This window comes from Camelus ferus, chromosome 10 (genome assembly GCF_009834535.1).
Source record: "Camelus ferus isolate YT-003-E chromosome 10, BCGSAC_Cfer_1.0, whole genome shotgun sequence".
Taxonomy (NCBI): Eukaryota; Metazoa; Chordata; class Mammalia; order Artiodactyla; family Camelidae; genus Camelus; species Camelus ferus.
Window position 1 is genome coordinate 41,771,643 of NC_045705.1, and position 17,980 is coordinate 41,789,622.

The 17,980-nt window shown below is 44.9% G+C and overlaps 1 protein-coding gene across 1 annotated transcript; it reads left to right on the forward strand.

Moving 5' to 3' along the window:
• The first annotated feature begins 532 nt into the window (after positions 1-532).
• Positions 533-12,128, forward strand: PRSS23 (serine protease 23). The gene is given in 3 exon segments (XM_032488850.1): positions 533-683; positions 8,174-8,774; positions 8,776-12,128. Coding segments are annotated over 2 exon segments (1,134 nt in total). The 5' UTR covers positions 533-683; positions 8,174-8,186; the 3' UTR covers positions 9,322-12,128.
• The last annotated feature ends 5,852 nt before the right edge of the window (positions 12,129-17,980 follow it).

The window sequence follows — 17,980 nt, forward strand, 5'->3', positions numbered from 1 at the left end:
CTGCCACCGGAAGGCAGCTTTCCGCTCCTCGGAGGCACCCGAGACCGTGGGTGAGGCGGCAAGGAACGCGGTCAGCACCTCAAAACTCTGAAAACTCTCAAAGTGCGTGTGGGGTGGGGAGCGCACGGGTTTCTCGCCAACTCCTCAAATTTGCGGAGGGGCTCCCCATGCACCAGGCCCGCGGCCCGAGTTCTAGGCTGTCGACTTTGGGGGGCCCCTGGTCTTTGCGAGCAGGCGGCAGACTGCAGGCAGCAAGGCCCCGGGCTCGTTCAGGACGGGGTGCGCGGGTCGCGGGCCCGGCTGGCCCTTCCCCGAGAGCCGGCGCGGGCTGGCGCGGGGAGGCCGGGACCGGCGAGCGCCGCCGGGGCCACCTGCGCGGGGCCGCACGGCCGCAGGTCCTCTCGGAAGCGCGCCGGCTTTGGCCGGCGGCGAGGGGCGGGGGCGCGGGCCGCGTGCGGGGGGGCGGGCGGCGGCCGCGCGGCTTCCCCGAGGCCGGAGGCGGGGCGGGCGGGCTCGGGAGGCGCGGGGGGCGGACCCGCCCTCTGCCGCCGCTGCCCGCCAGCTCGCCAGCTCGCACTCGGTCGCGCCGCGGGTCCGGCATGGGAGCTGCGCGCGCCCACCCGGCGCCCACACCTGTCTGAGCGGCGCGGCGAGCCGGGGCCCCGGCGGGTGGCTCCGCGCGGGTGAGTGCGGGCGTGGGGGACACCGTCCCGGCGGGGACAGCGGGACAAAGGGCCGGTGCGCGCCGGGCCCGAGGGACCTCGGGCTGCGGGGAGCACTGGAGACCGCGCCCCGGCCGCCCTCGAGGTCGAGGGCTGGTACCGGCGGCCTGGGGGAGCTCCGCCAAGACTCGGGCTGCGGGGCATTTGGATTCACGCAGTGTCACTCATGGGGCGGGTGGGAAAAGAAGGTTTTGCAGCTGCCATCTCTGATGCTGGGTGGAAGTAGTAAAAGAGCCCGCTCTGGACACGCTCTCCTCTGGCTGACAACACCCGAACCTCCTACACACGCAGACGCACACACACACCCCATCACTTTTTTCTTTTTCATGTATGTATTCCAACAAGATCGGAACATTACTTTTTTTTTAACCCTGGGCACGTGATTGTGAACACTACTGAGCAAGCAAGGAAAGTGCAGCAAACAGGTTGGGAAAGTCTCTTCTCTGTAGCTTTGATAACCGTGAGCTTCCCTAGAAACTACTGTCCCTGAATTATCGACAATTGTTGGAAGCAAGTATTTCTTCTTCAACCTGTGGACATTCGTCTCAAGTTAACTTTTAAATGAAAGTTTGAAGAAAGTTTCAAAAATGTTTTAAAAGATGAGGGAGAAGATGAAGGAAAACTACCGCTCCCTTCCAGAATACAAGTGAGGTTTGCTTTCGAACATCTCAGGGGAAAGCAGCTGATAAGAGTCCTGTTTGTTTTATTGCCCTTTGGGCAACACCCATGAGACTTCAGAAACAGCCGCTGGCTGGTGGAAAGCTCCTGGTTGTTTGGCATCTGTGTTGGCATAGGGCAGCCTTCTCAGCTCCTGAAACTGAACTTGAGGGGGTCCCTGTGCACTCCTTAAGAGCAGATAGGCCAGTGCCAGAATCGTTTTCACGAAGCCCTGTGGTAAGGAGTTGAATTTATAGTTTGAAGTCAGCTGTGGACAAAAGCTGAATGCCAAATTAGTATCAGTCTATTTACTGCACTTGTTTCAGAATCATACTTGTGCATAAGAGCATTTAAAATAGACCTTATAACTGCATCTCTCAAGAAGTCTGTTAGGAGTGGATTGGAGGTGGAGTGGGGAAAAGGAACTTAGGAACTGCCACAAAAGCTGCTGTGTCTACTTGTGAAAGTGGTTGTGATCATACGCACACCATCTGCATTTGAATAAGTTGTTTCACTGGTATTTTTCCCACTTAAATAAAGTCAAAAGATAACTTGTTGTGCTTTCCTGTGCCTGAACTGGAAAGGAAGCATTTTTCCAAGGTAACTATTAGGGAATCTCATTTTTGTAACAGTGACAACTTATTCAGGTAGATGATGAATGTAGGTGCATTTTTCTGTCTGTAGCATAAGTGCCAAAGTGCCCATCAGTGGGTCTGATAACATTACTGGCCCCTGTCTGCAGTGTTTAAGAGTCTCAGGTTCTCCTGCACATCTTTTCTCATCATTCCCTTAGGATTTAATCCATCAGCCATTATTCATGCATCACTCCCTCTGACTCCAGGGAATTCGTTTCTCATGGTCTCACCATTGACAGTTTTATGTTCTGTTCTTGTTCTGCTGCCAGGTTTGTTCCAGGCTCACTGGGGTAGTTCATTTTGCCTAAAATCTGATGGAGAAGAAGTTAAACTTTGACCACAAGATTATGTTTAGGGTAGCTGGACTTGTAAATACCCTGCATTTCTTTCCTGTACAAGACTGCAATTCTTATACCATTATGTGATTAGGTTTGCTTCCCTTTAACAGGTTCTGTGCCTCAGGAAAATGAGAGCAAGCTTGGCTGCAGAGTATTCCCAGAGCTTTGTTCATTTTTAGCTATTTGCTTTAGGAATTAGCATGGTTCCACTGTTCAATATCCCTGGCCACAGATTCCATGGAAAAAACCCTTTGCCATCCTTCCAAATGGTGTCCAAAACTTTTATGCTCACAAGCTTTCCTGCTGTTTCTTCCTGTCACTATTATTTATAGTGGTCACAGGAATTCGGACATTGTACAACAGAGAATTTATGTCCTAAGGATTAGATTTTCCCCACCAGCACTTGTTTGCTATAGGAGTTAAATCAGTCTCCCAAACACTTGCCCTCTTGAGGAGGCCTGTGTTGTTGCAGCTTTCAAGGTGCAGAACTGGGAGAGAGCCATCTAGGCGCCCAGTCTCCGAGCAGTGATTTTGTTGTTGTTGTTGTTGTTTTTAAATTTTTTTTGAAGTATAGTTGATTTACAGTGTTTCAAGTATACAGCAAAGTGATTCAGTTATGCATATATATGGATATAAATCTATTCTTTCTTTTTCAGATTCTTTTCCATTATAAGTTATTACAAGATATTGAATATAGTTCCTTGTGCTATACAGTAGGCCCTTGTTGGTCATCTATTTTATATATATTAATCCCAAGCTCCTAATTTATTCCTCCCCACCACTTTCCCCTTTGGTAACCATAAGTTTGTCTTCTGTGTCTATGAGTCCAAGTAGTGATTGTTGTTTGCACGATTGATAATGTGCAGTGTCCCTCTACAGTAAGGTTATTAGTGGGCTTATGAAGTAGCAGCATCTTCATAAGGTATAAATATTTTTAGATGCTGGATAGCGGGACAATGGCTAATGTTAAGTGATGGAACATGGAATGTGTAACCGTCTTGTGAGTCAGATACACAGAGCTGGAAAGAGAATACTGTTTCCATATTACTAAGCATGGTGAAGAAATACTTGCTTACCTTCATTTTCCATTCTGCTTTGTCATTTAGGTGAAGTGATGCATGAAAATACTTAGTTGGAAACTTTAAAAGCTATTTATGTATCTAAGGACTTCTTATCCAGTAAAGGCTTATTCCTAGAAATGAAATGTTGTGGACTTGAACTTTCTTCATCTAGATTTAGATACAAGGATAAGATTTGGAAATCTTCATGCCTTTTTTAAGATGTGAGTTCCAGATAGTTCTATAAGGATAAAGTGATTGATTTGTAAAGGCAAGAGAGAATTGAAAATTATGTAACTCATTAGTTACCTTTCCAGTAGTGAAATAATGAATGTTTTTATTACATCTGTTTACATCCTAGAGTGTTTATGTTTAAATAAACTGAAATGGGCATAGTAATGGCTGACCTAAAGTTTATAAAAATGGAAACAGTAATTGTCTCCTGGGGAATTATTCTAGTATCAGGTGAATTGGGAAATTATTGCAGAGCTACCAAACTAATTTTAAAGCATCACAGTTATCATTGGCATTTTATTAATGGGGAAGGAGTCAGGGCAAGGTGTGAATGCCTCAGGAAAGGCCCTGATTGGGTGGTAGGGTGTGTCCCCCCAGCCACCACCTCTCTGTACACTTTCCTAAGAGCATTCACACCTCGCCATCCTTCACTCCATTCTTGAAAGCCGCCCTCTGCTGGGCCTTTGTTTCCTTTGCAAACTGATAGGGAAACCTTGTCACCCAGACAGGCAAGAGATTAGCATGATAAATTTTCCTTTTCCTTCCCCCCTCCCCGCGCCTCCACCCTCCATAATTCCGTGAGTAAAACTCCTGAGCAGTAAATGACAGTGCAAATGCTATCTGTAGACAACATAGTGCCTGACCTGGACTTTTGTGACGCTGGAAAATTATAAAATGAGAGAATCCTGGATCTGGAAAGACCGGAGCTAAAAGACTAAAGAGATCATCTGGTTTGGGTCACTGTAACAATTTCTAGACCATCCTCAACACACATTTGGTAAGGGAGTGAACAACTTAGGAAGCTTGTAACTTTAACACAATTGTCAATTTAAACCCAGTTGGGGGACCTGAGAACACATACCTTTATCTTCCAGTTTCTGATCAGGTATTTAAAAACCAAATCAATTTGGAGTAAATTGACCTGCATTAATTTCTAAATCTGAATGAAAGTTTGTATTTTTTAATACAATTTTGTGGCTTTCAGAATAACATAGAAACTTTAATCAAGATATGAAACGTTCTCAAAATAAGGTCCTACCACACAAGTTAATGAATAGAATTGAAGTAATAGTACAGGAAACTTGTAAGCAATGTTTCAAACTAATAGAATTAACATTTTTGAGGTATCTGAAAAGTTCATTTCTAAGAGCTTTACCCTGCCCTGTTGGTTCAGTTTTACATATAGATGGCTGACTTCTCCTAAACTGGCTAAATGACCAGAATTTAAGTTGTAAAGGCTCTGGATGAGTAATATTCTTTAATATTAATCTAGAGTATTAATATTCTAGTCATATTCTGCAATAACCTCTTTAGCACCCTCTAACAGCATTCTGTGATTTGTAAGTAGTCCCAAAGGTCCTTGGCATAGTTGTCATCATTTTGCTGAAGAACAAGTTCGATCCTCTGTGTTGAGAGGCTGCAATGAGGCCAGTGGCCAGTGAGAGAGCCTCGCTGACCGCCCAGCACTCACACCCAGGAGAAGACTTGTTTCCGTGCTCCACACCCACTAACTCATGAACTGGTTTCTGAAGCATTTCTTTTTCCTTTAGAAAGGCAGATGTTTAAAAATATATACATATTTATTTATATATGCCATCGTGGTGCTTGTGAAATGAGGCATACTTCAAAGTGTTTTTTAAACAGGGGGTTACTATATAGGCAAAGTACTTGGAAAAGTGACACGAGAATCAGTTTTTCCTGTGATGGGGTATATTCATTAAGACAGGGTTCCTAGATGGATTTTTTTTAAAGTGTATTTGAACTAGTTTCAGACTCTTTCATGCCATTCTCTTCCCTGACACCCTTGCCAATGGACAGTTCCAATGTTTGGATAAATGGATAAAGCTAAAGACACAGGCCACTGGCATAATTCTGCTACAGCAAATAATTCACACTCTGTACATCCAGGATCCAATTCACACACAGACTTCAGATTTGGGCTTTGAAGACGCATGTCCTAGATGATAATCCCAGTATATTTTAACTGTCCTGTTCTTCCTGCACCTTGAAAATATCTACAGCTTATGATAATACACTGGATCATACTATCTCATTTCCTCCTCTCTCTCCCCCAAGAACTGTATTTTGAAAACAGGAATACTTGGCAGCTTGAACCTCTGGATTCCATGTTTTCTTTCTTACGATAAGCTGTAGTAAAACCTGGCTGAACGCGTCTGTTGCTCAGTGTTAGCAGGCATTCACGTTCTCCGCGTTAGTCAGAGGGAGGAGGGATGGTGCATAGGGGTCTGGAGTGCAGCCCTGCAGGAGACACGTGACTCCTACTGCATATCACACTTGGCAGGAATTCTGGTGTTGGGGGAGCCTGTAGACAGCAACTTACAGAGACAAGGCTGTCCAAGCCCTGGGTATGTCCAAGGACTGGGTCCTCAGCCAGGAGATGGGAATAATCAAACACAGAGCCATCCCCCAAAGTCTCCTAAAGGGTGGTCCTCACCACACCTAACTCACCCCCAAGCCCTCCTTGGGGAGGAGCACTCTCCCTGCATTAGCATCCCCTCCCTCACCCACGTAGAACCATTAATCCTGGCAGTACCCTCAACCTGCACATAGAAACACATGTGTGCACATACACATGCCCCTCGCCATGATTTCAAAGATTTAGAGAGATAATTAGATGTATTTCCTCCACACGAAAGGGTCCAGGGACTCTTCCTCTTTGGAAAAATGGAGAGAAACAGTTTCAAGGAATCAGAAAGTCCCAAGGCACTGGCTTTTCCAAGCCTTCATTTCTTTGTTTTCCAGCCCTGTACTCGACAGAAGTGGCATCAGTAAGAGTCAAGCAGAAAAGATCCCAGAGGGGAGGTGGGGCAAGCATGTACTTGAGAAACACAGCATGTGGACATTGGGAGGACAGCTTGGCGTGCTCAGCTGGACTAGATCAGATCAATGGGATTTTCCAGTTTTATGTAAAAGAAAGCAAAAGGCACCCCAAAGTTGCCAGCAGGTCTGTGCTCTCAAAGAGGAAGAGTGAGAATAGTGAAACAGTTTCTTCCTGATGCCCACGATGTTCCACTAACCTCTTAAGACCTAACCCCTCCTTGTCCTCGTCTTGGGATCCTTGACTGTGAATGAATTAACCTGCCTGCTAAGTCAGCTTCTCCCGAACAGAAAATTCAGAACCAGTCAGAGCCAACTGATGCTTCAATATTTATAAAAGTACTTCCAATCTTCTTTGTTGTTGTATTTTCTTGTAAGGTAACTTTTCCAGGTCTTTAAATGTACCTTTCAGGATAAAATCCAAACTCCTTCATTTAGTATACACAGCCCTGCATAACCTGCCTCCTGCTGCTGCCTCCACCACGTCCCCGGTACGCACCTTGCTGAGCTGAGTGTAACCCCTGAAATGATTTGTACTATTGCCTGTCTCCATGCCCTCGCACAGACTGTTGTTCCCTCTCTCCAAGTGTCCCCTTCACTCTGCCTCATCTAATTTCTGTTCAGCTTTAACACCCATCTCAAGCATCACTTCCCCTGGAACACCTCCCCTGTCCTTACTGCCCACAACTGGATCTCACGCCCTTTCTCTGAGCTATCACGTCATCCACATACATCTCTGTCACTAGCACTCAGCATGAGTCATTCAAAAAGTATGTTTTTTGAGCCACACTAATTATTCATTCACTCTTTCATTAATACAAGCATCCATTCAATAAATCTTTGTGGAGTGCTAGCATAGACCCAAATTCAAGGCATTTCAACTAACTGGGAACACAGACACACAGACCTGAAAAAGTAACCAATAGAAACAGTCACAATATGATACCTGATGCAACATGAGAGCTTTAGATCTTTAACACGGATCCTAGTAGTATACAACAAAATCCAAACGAAGAAGGAATACTTTGTTAAAGGCCTATCTACTCTGAAACTAAATGTATGATAGTTAAGCTTGTCCTAAATTCAAAGCAAAACTAAAGTTTCCTGACCTCTTCTGAATCACTCACCGCTGAGAAGCAGTTGGAATCCCAGTAAGTGTGACGCTGTGGGGTCATCCTTCCTTGATGCCTTGGTCACTCAATAAACTGCGTAATTTCAGTCTACCCTCTAGATGGGCAAGTTGCTCTGAAAATTTTCCAAGTACAAGTATAATGAGGATGAGAGGAAGGAAGGAAAGAAAGGCAGAGGGACCAGGGAGGTAGGGCTGATGAAGGTGTAGAATCAAGCATAGGGAAGGTTCAGAATTACATGGAAATTGGGGCTGGTGGAGCAGTTCATCTGGGGACTAGTGACCGTACACACACAGCCCTGCAGAAGGCCGGCATCAGGGGCACCTTAAACATGGAGGGGAATGAACACCCGATTTCATTTGGGGCTCCCAGCCACAGGCACTAACAAGGTCAAGTCCTCACGGCATCAGTGAGACCATTACCCTGGAATTCCTCTCCACACCCTGATTCCTGAGGCGGGTTCACAGGTTCAGAGCAATGACAGGCATGCTGCCGGGCTGCTTCCACGGTCCAGGAGCACAGCCTCTCGCGCGGCTGACCTGCTTGTCTTCGTTCCTACAGGGTGGTGCTCAGCATGGCGGGGACTCCGGGCCTCCTCTTCCTCCTCCTCTCCCTCCTCCTCCATACTGTCGGGCCGGTGAGCCCCTACAGCACCCACTGGAAACCCACCTGGCCTGCTTACCGCCTCCCTGTGGTCTTGCCCCAGTCCACCTTCAACTTGGCCGAGCCAGAGTTTGGGGCCGAAGCCAAACTGGAAGTGTCGTCCTCGTGTGGCCCCCAGTGTCACAAGGGAGCCCCAATGCCCACGTATGAAGATGTCAAGCAGTACCTGTCTTATGAGACCCTCTATGCCAACGGCAGCCGCACAGAGACGCAGGTGGGCATCTACGTCCTCAGAAGTGGCCAGGGGGAGTCTCCGGGGAAGTCTCGGAGGAAGCGGCAGATTTATGGCTACGACAGCAGGTTCAGCATTTTTGGGAAGGACTTCCTGCTCAACTACCCCTTCTCAACATCGGTGAAGTTATCCACAGGCTGCACCGGCACCCTGGTGGCGGAGAAGCACGTCCTCACAGCTGCCCACTGCATACACGATGGGAAAACCTATGTGAAAGGAACCCAGAAACTTCGGGTGGGCTTCCTGAAGCCCAAGTTTAAAGATGGCAGGTCAAGGGGCCAACAACGCCAGCTCAGCCATGCCCGAGAAGATGAAATTTCAGTGGATCCGGGTGAAGCGCACCCACGTGCCCAAGGGTTGGATCAAGGGCAATGCCAATGACATTGGCATGGATTATGACTATGCCCTCCTGGAACTCAAGAAACCCCACAAGAGGAAGTTCATGAAGATTGGGGTGAGCCCTCCCGCCAAGCAGCTGCCAGGGGGCAGAATCCACTTCTCCGGTTATGACAATGACCGACCGGGCAATTTGGTGTACCGCTTCTGTGACGTCAAAGATGAGACCTATGACCTGCTCTACCAGCAGTGTGACGCCCAGCCCGGGGCCAGCGGGTCCGGGGTCTACGTGAGGATGTGGAAGAGACAGCAGCAGAAGTGGGAGCGAAAAATTATTGGCATCTTTTCAGGGCACCAGTGGGTAGACATGAATGGTTCTCCACAGGATTTCAACGTGGCTGTTAGAATCACCCCTCTTAAATATGCCCAGATTTGCTACTGGATTAAAGGAAACTACCTGGATTGTAGGGAGGGGTGACACGGGGTTCCTTCCTGGCCACACACAATGGTTTCTCAAGTTCTTATTTTAGGAGAGGCCAGATTTTGTCACTGGGAGGGGTGTGTGTGCGCATGTGTGTTTGTGTGAAATGTGTTATCTTTTACCTAATTTCTTTAAATTGCAAGATGACCGGCTATATTATTTGAAAACTGGTTTGTGTGTCATATATCATTTGAGCAGTTTGAAGGCATACTTTTGCATAGAAATAAAAAAAAACATGCTGAGGTTTGGGGCAATAGGGAAGATTGAGTGATTAAGTTAATCTTTCACTTTTTGAGAACATTGATTTTTATTTCATCTGAACTTGTTTCCAAAGTTTATATTAAATACATAGCATACAGAAGAGATAAATTCTTGTGTGTGTGTGTGTGTGTGTGTGTGTGTGTGTGTTTTCTCCTGAGATTCATCTTGTTTTGTTTAGTGCCTAATCATTAGTATTTCCAGATGGCAAGGTTCTCCACCACATACAACTCTAAGGAACTTTTATAATATTTTTTGAGAGGCAGTTACACGATTTTGGATTTAGGGGCATTTGCACGGTAGTCCTGGGTCACTGAAATAATTTGTTGACTATGTCGGTGCACATCATTAAGCTGTCTCTTACAGTAAGTCAGTATCCCAGGCGTCTTTCGGTTTTGAAATCGTTTCTCGTCTGAAGACACTTGCTCTACTTTTGGGGAAGAATTTGCATGTGGTTCAGCCAGTTCTGCAGTCAGGCCAGAGTAGGCAAGACTGCTTATGCCAGTGCTTCCATTTACAGGATTTCACTCACATTTCTTGAACTAGCTGTCCTCCAGAAGACAATAATCAGGGCCTAATTAGAACAGGCTGCATTGCTTCCCAGCTAACAGTTGTGGTCACACTAAAAACAATCATTGTATTTTACCCCTGGAGTGTAGCACATCTCATGTTTTATCATTTGGATGGAGTAATTTAAAATGAATTAAATTCCAGAGAACAATGGACGCATTGCTTGGCAGATGTCACAACAGAATAACCACTTGTTTGGAGCCTGGCACGGGCATACAGCCTAATCAAAATTATTCTGCACAGTTTTCAGTGCGCTTTCAGGGAGCTGTGTACGGGTGCACTTTGGAAACTTTTCTCTCTTACTTTACTTATTCTATAGTAAAAATATTTGGAAAGTACTTCAAGAAAAACCAATATGGCTTTTTTTCACTAGCTTCAAAAGGGCCTCTTTTACTGGGATATTCTAGGCTGCAGACACTTATAATCAAGTTCAAGAGTAAAAGTGAAAATTGGCAAATGTAAAGCAGATCAAAATCACCACCTCAATAAATTATGGATGTTTTATCAGAATGAAAATTGCAGGATAGAAAGAAAAGACTTTGACTTATTTTGTGTTTTCATTTTATGCCTCCTGGCTTGAGCAGCTCTTTCTAAATGTATCAGTAGAGGAAAAAGCAGATGAATTACAAAGCAGATGTGCCACGTGCTTGCACCCCTGACAACTCCAGCCGGCACTGTGACTGTTTGTTTATGAGGACGTTGAAACCCAGGGCTGATGCTTAAACCTTCTCTGGGTGATTTTTGGCTTGTGTTCCTTGAGCTTTTCTAAAGCATGACCCTGATAAGGCACTTGAGAAACTACAACCATACTGCTGTCTTCAAATCACGTAAGAAATTCTATGCATAGCAGAGCTGCGGGGCCACAGGAATCTCCTGAGTTCCGCCACAGTATGGCTTGGACGCTACCAGGAATCCAGCCTGAGGAAGAAGAGAGGTCTCCTTCTCTGTGCCTGGTATTTGGGGGGTTTGTTTGTCTTTGCTTGGTGCTAAAGGAGGTTCACTGGGCGCCTCGACCAGATCTGGTTTTTTAAAAAATAGATGCTCCTTTATCAAGGCATACTTGATTTCTTGATTTCTCGCAACATTGAAACTTCCTCAGCAAGGGTCAACAGTGGCACAAAGTCAAAATAATACAGTATTTAGTTCACAAGTAGATGTAATTTACTAAGACTAGCACCCACAGGCTATGTCTAGCATAATTCATAGAATTGTAAAGGAAGACAATAAAATAGTTCCATATGCCCACTTTTTTAGTGGTTAAAAAAAAGGAAGCACGGTGTTAAAATATGGAAGTTGAAAAAAAAAGACTCTTGCAACATGATGAACATAATTAACGCTTTACATGTATCAGTTACACGTTGTAAGGATATATTCCTAGTAAGGCTAGAACAATGTTTCCCAAAGTGTGTGCCTTAAACACTCGTCCCTCCAGATTTTCTGCCAAAAATTAAAATGGCATAATCATCAAGGAGGAAGGGGATGCCTCACATTCTTCCCTTTTTCACTGGGGATTTAGTTGCCTGTTTGCACATTAAAAGCTCTAAGAAGTCCTGTAATAAAGAGTCATATTAATGTTTTTAAGTCTGCATTTCAATAAACACCTTTGATCACAGAACCCTTGTTTTCTCATAGGATACTGATGAGCAATTTAGTGTTCCAATCAATACATTTTGGAGACTGCTATCACTGCCTTCTGGTCAAAGTGATGATGCAGAAAGTCTGAGTCCCGAGTGGCGCTGGGTACTGGGGCCTTTTGGGTGAAACAGAACCCCATATTTGGAAATATTCAGAGGGTAAAACGGGAGAGAATAAACTCGAAAATCATTTGTTGTCGAGAATCAGAAGATTGTGGCAGAATTTGGAACACATTTTTTCATAGACTTTATTCAAAGTGCTGGATTTTATAAAGGAGCTAGTCCAAAGGCATGGGAAAATAGGGCTAAAAGAGGTAAAGAAATAAAGAGGTAAAGAAGTCAGTGGCAGAGTTATACGTGTGTTCTTTCCTTTTTTTTTTTTTTTTGGACCAGACATGGATTTAAAAAACAAACAAACAAACTGGGAGGTAAGTCATAACATCAAGGTCACGCTCTTCACTTGTGTGACTCTGCCTGCTCAGTGGGCGGGCAGGCCCACGGTCATTAACACCCAGGTCCGTGTGTAAGGTAGTGGTCTCTCTCTAACACCTGCGGGAGTCTGGTTCAAAACTGGTTGAGGATGCCAAGCTGGCACTGAAATAACAACTCTCTACTGTGCCCACCATGCAGTAGCTGAGGGTAAGTGGCAGCTATCCAGGACTATCCAGAGGAGCTGGCACAGCAGTCCTCAGCACTTCCTCTGTCATTGCTGGTCAGAGCCCGCAGTCAAGGAGCCTAGTGGATGGTCCCTGCACTGGCCTGGCTGTCCCTTCTGGCTTTGCCTGAGTTCTACTGCTCAGGTCTGCCCCTGTCCTTGTGAAGCACCAGCTCAAGGATGTCTGGAAGTTGCTTCCCTCAACCAGTTTTTATGGATATTTGGTAGAGTGGCCATTTAATTTATCATCCAGAATGGAACGCATTTAAGACTGACTGAAACAGAATTCTATGAGGCCAGGGCAGCAGGGACACACCAGTTGTGTCCTGGGAAACCCAGCATGTCTGGTCACCTCGATTGATAAACACTTGGAAGCACTGTACAGAATGTGGACCAACAGCCAACCTTGTTAACCCAGAACAGCAGTGGGGCTACATGCCTCCTTGGCCTGGATCCACATTCTGTGGGCATCTGATAGCAGAAGGGCATTTAAAACCCCTGTTGATGGGGTGGGGTCTAGAGTACATAGGTGGTAAACACCAACCATTTCCAGCAGATGAACAACCCCTCTGTTTTTAGACTTCTGTTTCCCCAGAGAAGGAAATCAACCAGCTTCCAAGACTAGAGTAGATCAGGCTGAGAGGTGGGGCAGCAGACTGGTGTGGGACGGTGACGGCCGTAGAGTTGGGCAGATTGATTCCATAACTGTCTGTTCCTTTTGGTGAATAAATCTCAATGCACTTCAGTTTAAACTTAAAACCCTCCTATCTGATTGAAAGATCCTCCCTCTCTCTCCGGGTTCCTACTCCTCCAGTGGGCTGGGGTAGAACAGAGGAAGAGGAAATGGGCAAACATCTGTGTCCTCTCCTCAATTGTTGCTGCTTCTCTGACAACATCAGCTCTTCCATCCTCCTTAGCTCTTACCTTTTGTGATGTAACCCTCTGCCTCTTGCTGTTGGGGCACCCTTACCTGGCAAACAGGCCTCTCGAGTGGTGAACCAGGAAAAGAACCCAAACCCAGCCATCCTCTTCCAGTTTGGCATTACATGAGAAACTCACAGGCTTGCTATAGCTAACTGTGAGCTGCTCATTAACGATCTAGAGAGAAGCTGTTCTAGGCTGAGGGCACTGAAGTGCAGGGGCCCCTGGCAGGATCTAATTCAGTCTGTTCAGGAAGCAGGGGTTAAAAAGTATAAACTTACACTGTAAAATAAAGTAAGTCATGGGGATGCAATGTAGAATACGGTAACTATCAATAATACTGTTTTGCATATTTGTAAGTTGCTAAGAGCAAATTTTAAAAGTCCTCATCACAGGAAAAGAATTTGTAACTATGTGTAGTAATGAATGTTAACTAGACTGATTGTGAAATTATCATTTCACAATATATGCAAATATTCAATCATTATGTTGTACATCTGAAACTAGAATAATGTTGTATGCCAATTATATCTCAATTTTTAAAAAAGAATAACACTTAGGTTTGGGGCTGAGCATCCGGGTAGATTGCATGTACTATTTGCTGAGATGGGAAAGACTGGGGAAAGAGGATTCGATTTGGAATCAGGGTGGGGCGGGGGTGGGGGTGACAAAAATCAAGAATGTTTGTATTAGTCATGTTTGAAATGTCTAGTGGACAACCAAGTGGACATGTCAAGTGAGCACGCCGATTATTAAGAATCTCTGATTGCAAAACTCGGTAGAGAGATCTTGAATCAGCATGTAGGTGGCATTTAAAGCCACAGAGCGAGGTGGTATCACCTGGGGAGACAACAAAGAGAGGAGGCTTGAGAAGCCAAGAGGGCTGGGGACAGAATCCTGGTGCACTGTCCTTTAGAGGTTGGGTTCCTAGAGGAGGAAGTGGGGGAGGAGGAGGCTGCAAAGAGGCTGAGAAGAAGCAGCCAATGAGGTCAGCGGAAAACTAGGAAAAGCTCAGAAGCCAAGAGAAGAAAGTCTGAAGCCAGGTGAGGGAGGGAGGAGGGCAAAGGGACGCGACAAGAAGAAGTCGAGTTTAGAAGAGCCCCTCTGGCTCCAGTCGGCAAGGCAGGGTGTGGCGGGCAGCCAGGGAGGAGCCATCTGGCCCTCCAAGCACAACTTTGCCTGGCGCACCTCTGCGCTCCCCGCGGTTCTGCTCCCTCACTGCCTGTGATGACTGATTAACTGAATCCTCAGCTGAGCCTCGGGATAGCTCTGCCCTCAGGAAGGGCAAGGATTCAGGGCCGCAGGCTCCGTGGGGGAGTCCGAGGGTCGCTATAACCCGGGTTCAGGGAGGCCCATGGTGGTCCCCTCCCGTCCAGCCTGTTGTTCTCTGAGAGTGGAAAGTGCAGGGTGACTCTTCAGTGTATGTGTGTGTGTGTGTGTGTGTGTGTGTGTGTGATCAAGTGAGTAAAAATTCCAAGTGCTCTCTTAGTCCTGATTTATCCCGGGCCCCATCTTCAGACTTTAAAAGGACTAAGGCACTCTCTTCCATAAAGAGCGAGGACAGCTTTGAGAAGTGTCGAGTTCCAATCCACTGAAGCAAGACTGAAGTGTTTCCATTGGAGAGAAAGAGGAGTCTCAGAAAATGAAATAAACAGAGCAAGTGTCTGGAATGGGAGCAGCAGCTGTGGGAACAGCCAGCGGCTCAGCCGTGCCACAACTGAGCTGTCTTCTCAGGAAGGCCTTCCCTGCACCTTTTCTAAAAGCTCCCCCACAGCTGCCCAAGGCATGTTCTAAAGCAAAGACCTGGTTGGGTCACTCCCCTTTGTGTCCTGTTGACTAGACTCTGGCCACTAGAGGATAAAGGTTAGTATTCTTAGCCTCGAATCTACCACCCATCCAATATGGTGGTCAAGTTTATCCTCCATTGCTCCCTAGTCATACAGCCTGGCCTCCAGCAAGCTGCACTAAATGCACTGTGTTTTCAAGCCACCCCCATTGCCCAAGCTCTCCTCCTCTGCCAAGGCTGCCCTTCCCCCATCTCGCTAATTATTCAGCTATTCAACTACACTTCAGCAATAAGCCCCTCTTGGTGCCGGTCACTGTCAGCTGACACTGGAGCTGCAGAGACAGACTGGACACATCCCTGTGCTCGAGGTGTTCCTGTGTCTTCTCCTTTTGAGGTCACTGTAGTCACGTGTCCAGCTCTACCTCCCAGAGTGGTAAGGCTCAGGAACTACTTCGTCTACGAGAATATCTTGGTGTCAGTAAAATGGAACTGCCACTTTGTAAATTGAACTAATTGAATGTTCCACTCACATTTCAATAAATCTTTGAGTTAGGTTGCCCTGTCTGGTTAGTGCATTTCTTTTCTGGGATTTATTAATACTGCTCTACATCCAGTTCCCTGATGGAAAATGCCATGTTTGGTAAACCAATGTAACTCAAGCATGACTAATATCCTCCATGGATCAGCCTTACTTGGACATAGGACATTGTCCTTCAGAAGTGACACATGTAACCACTTCAGGGTATTTGTCAGACCAACCAAACATAGAGTCAGAAAATCCCACGGAAATGCCAACAGTTTTTTCTATCCTCATGGGAAAAATGTGTTTGTTGATTGACTAAATAATATCAGGGAGAATTAATTCAATTCCCCCCCGCCTTTTTTGATCAGCTTTGTTATGCCTCATTAAGTTCATTGAGCTGTTTAATGTCCCACAGTCACTTCATTTGCCTTCATCTGAGGGCTCAGAAATGGCAAAATGCTATGGAGGTTCATTCATAAAAATAATTTGACTTGAAAATCCAATTATTTATAACACCCACCACTGTGTGAAAGGATAAAACATATAATGATTACACTTGAGTCTATCCATACAGACATTAACATTTGTGATCAGATTTCTTTCAGTCCATTTTTTTTAATGGTTCATTTTTGTTGAAAATACAGTTCTTTGAGAATAAGAAAGAAACTTGGATTTGATTTTTTAAATTATCTTCTTACTGTGAGCTGCTGTTTCCTGGACATTTTCTATTTCATTTATAATGTGTCTTCGATCATATTTTTCTTGAATCTGGTGCTCCATAACCCCTTTATATAGTGTTTCTTTTAGATACCATTTTTAAAAACTTTTATCTTGAAATGTTATCAATCTGTCTAGAGAGTCAATTTAGTTATTTTCAAATTTTAAGCTCTTTAGATCATTACAATTGAAAAGATGAAAAACAAAGTAAGAAATTCTGTGATTGCAAATCAAACTTTTGCAAGTGGCTGGCCAGCACTTTTGAGACAAAAGTCTATACTTTCATGATGTGCCCTATATTTCTAGCTTACTGATTGTCACCATATTCTTGAAGGGAGACAAAGAGGCTTGTCTGATATACCTGAACATCAATTAGAGTTCTTTTGTAGAGTGTATCACTGTTCAACTCTAATGTTTGCCATTGGCTCACTGACTTTTTATAACCAGTGAAAACCCATCCAAGAATCTTGCAATTTCCTCTTGAATTTGTTCTTATAATGAATTTACACTGTATGGAGGTAAGTACTAGGCTATTCATTAATGAAATTAATAAGCATTTATTGAGGGCCTGCTGTGTGTCAGGCACTTTTCTAAGGGCTTTACATAGATTAATTAATTCATTTACTTCTCACTACAAATGGATGGAGGAAGCATTGGTTTTTATCTCCATTTCAGAGATGGGAAAATTGAGGCACATAGACATTAACTTGACAAAAACACACAGCTAAAATTGGGATTCATATCCTGGCAGTCTGCCTCCAGAGCTCATGCTCTGTTCTACTTACAGCAAGATGCCACAGAACTACGAGGAAGGTAGCAACTAACATGCCTCCCAGTTGAGGGAGGGGCATCAGCGACTACAGCACAGAGCAAGAGATGTTTAATGCTTGACAAAACTTCCATTTAATCCCCGAGAGCAACTACTAGCATATATTGAGTCATCTCAAAAGAAGATGCACTAGAAAAAATTAAGTGCATATATCTGCAAAGCTGCACTGCATACCTAAGAGCTTGTAATATCAGTACACATGTAATATAAATCATGCATGACTCTATATTCATTTTATGTGCTAATGAAGAACTCTAAGATTTCCTTTACATGCTTGTCATATCATAAGTCTGTCGTTCATTAAAACCTATTTCAGACATCCAACATTCAGAAGTTTCTGAAGTGCCTTGGGGAAAGGATCCAGGTTTTTAAGATACACTGTTGTTCTAATTCTGTTGTTTGTCATAACATGACTCTGAATAACTTTTATTTAATAAGTGTTTCTGACCATTTAGTAAGATCTAAGTCAAAAAATAACCCCCCCAAATAAATGGCAGCCTGAAATACCACATTGGTCTGCAGATTCAGACTAAACGATCTCGGATTTCTTCAAGCTTTGAAAAATACACTAAAAAAACCTCTCTCCCCAAGTGAACTTTCCCAGGCCAACTGGGCTAACGTTTGCTCATTCTTGGCTCGCCCCCTAGTGGTGTACTCTACTTATGACTATTTCTCGGATACTAACAAGTAAAACTCCTGGTGGCTCTGGGTATTTGTTTTTAGTTTTGTCCCTTCCACACCTTTTTGCATTTGCCCAGAAGGA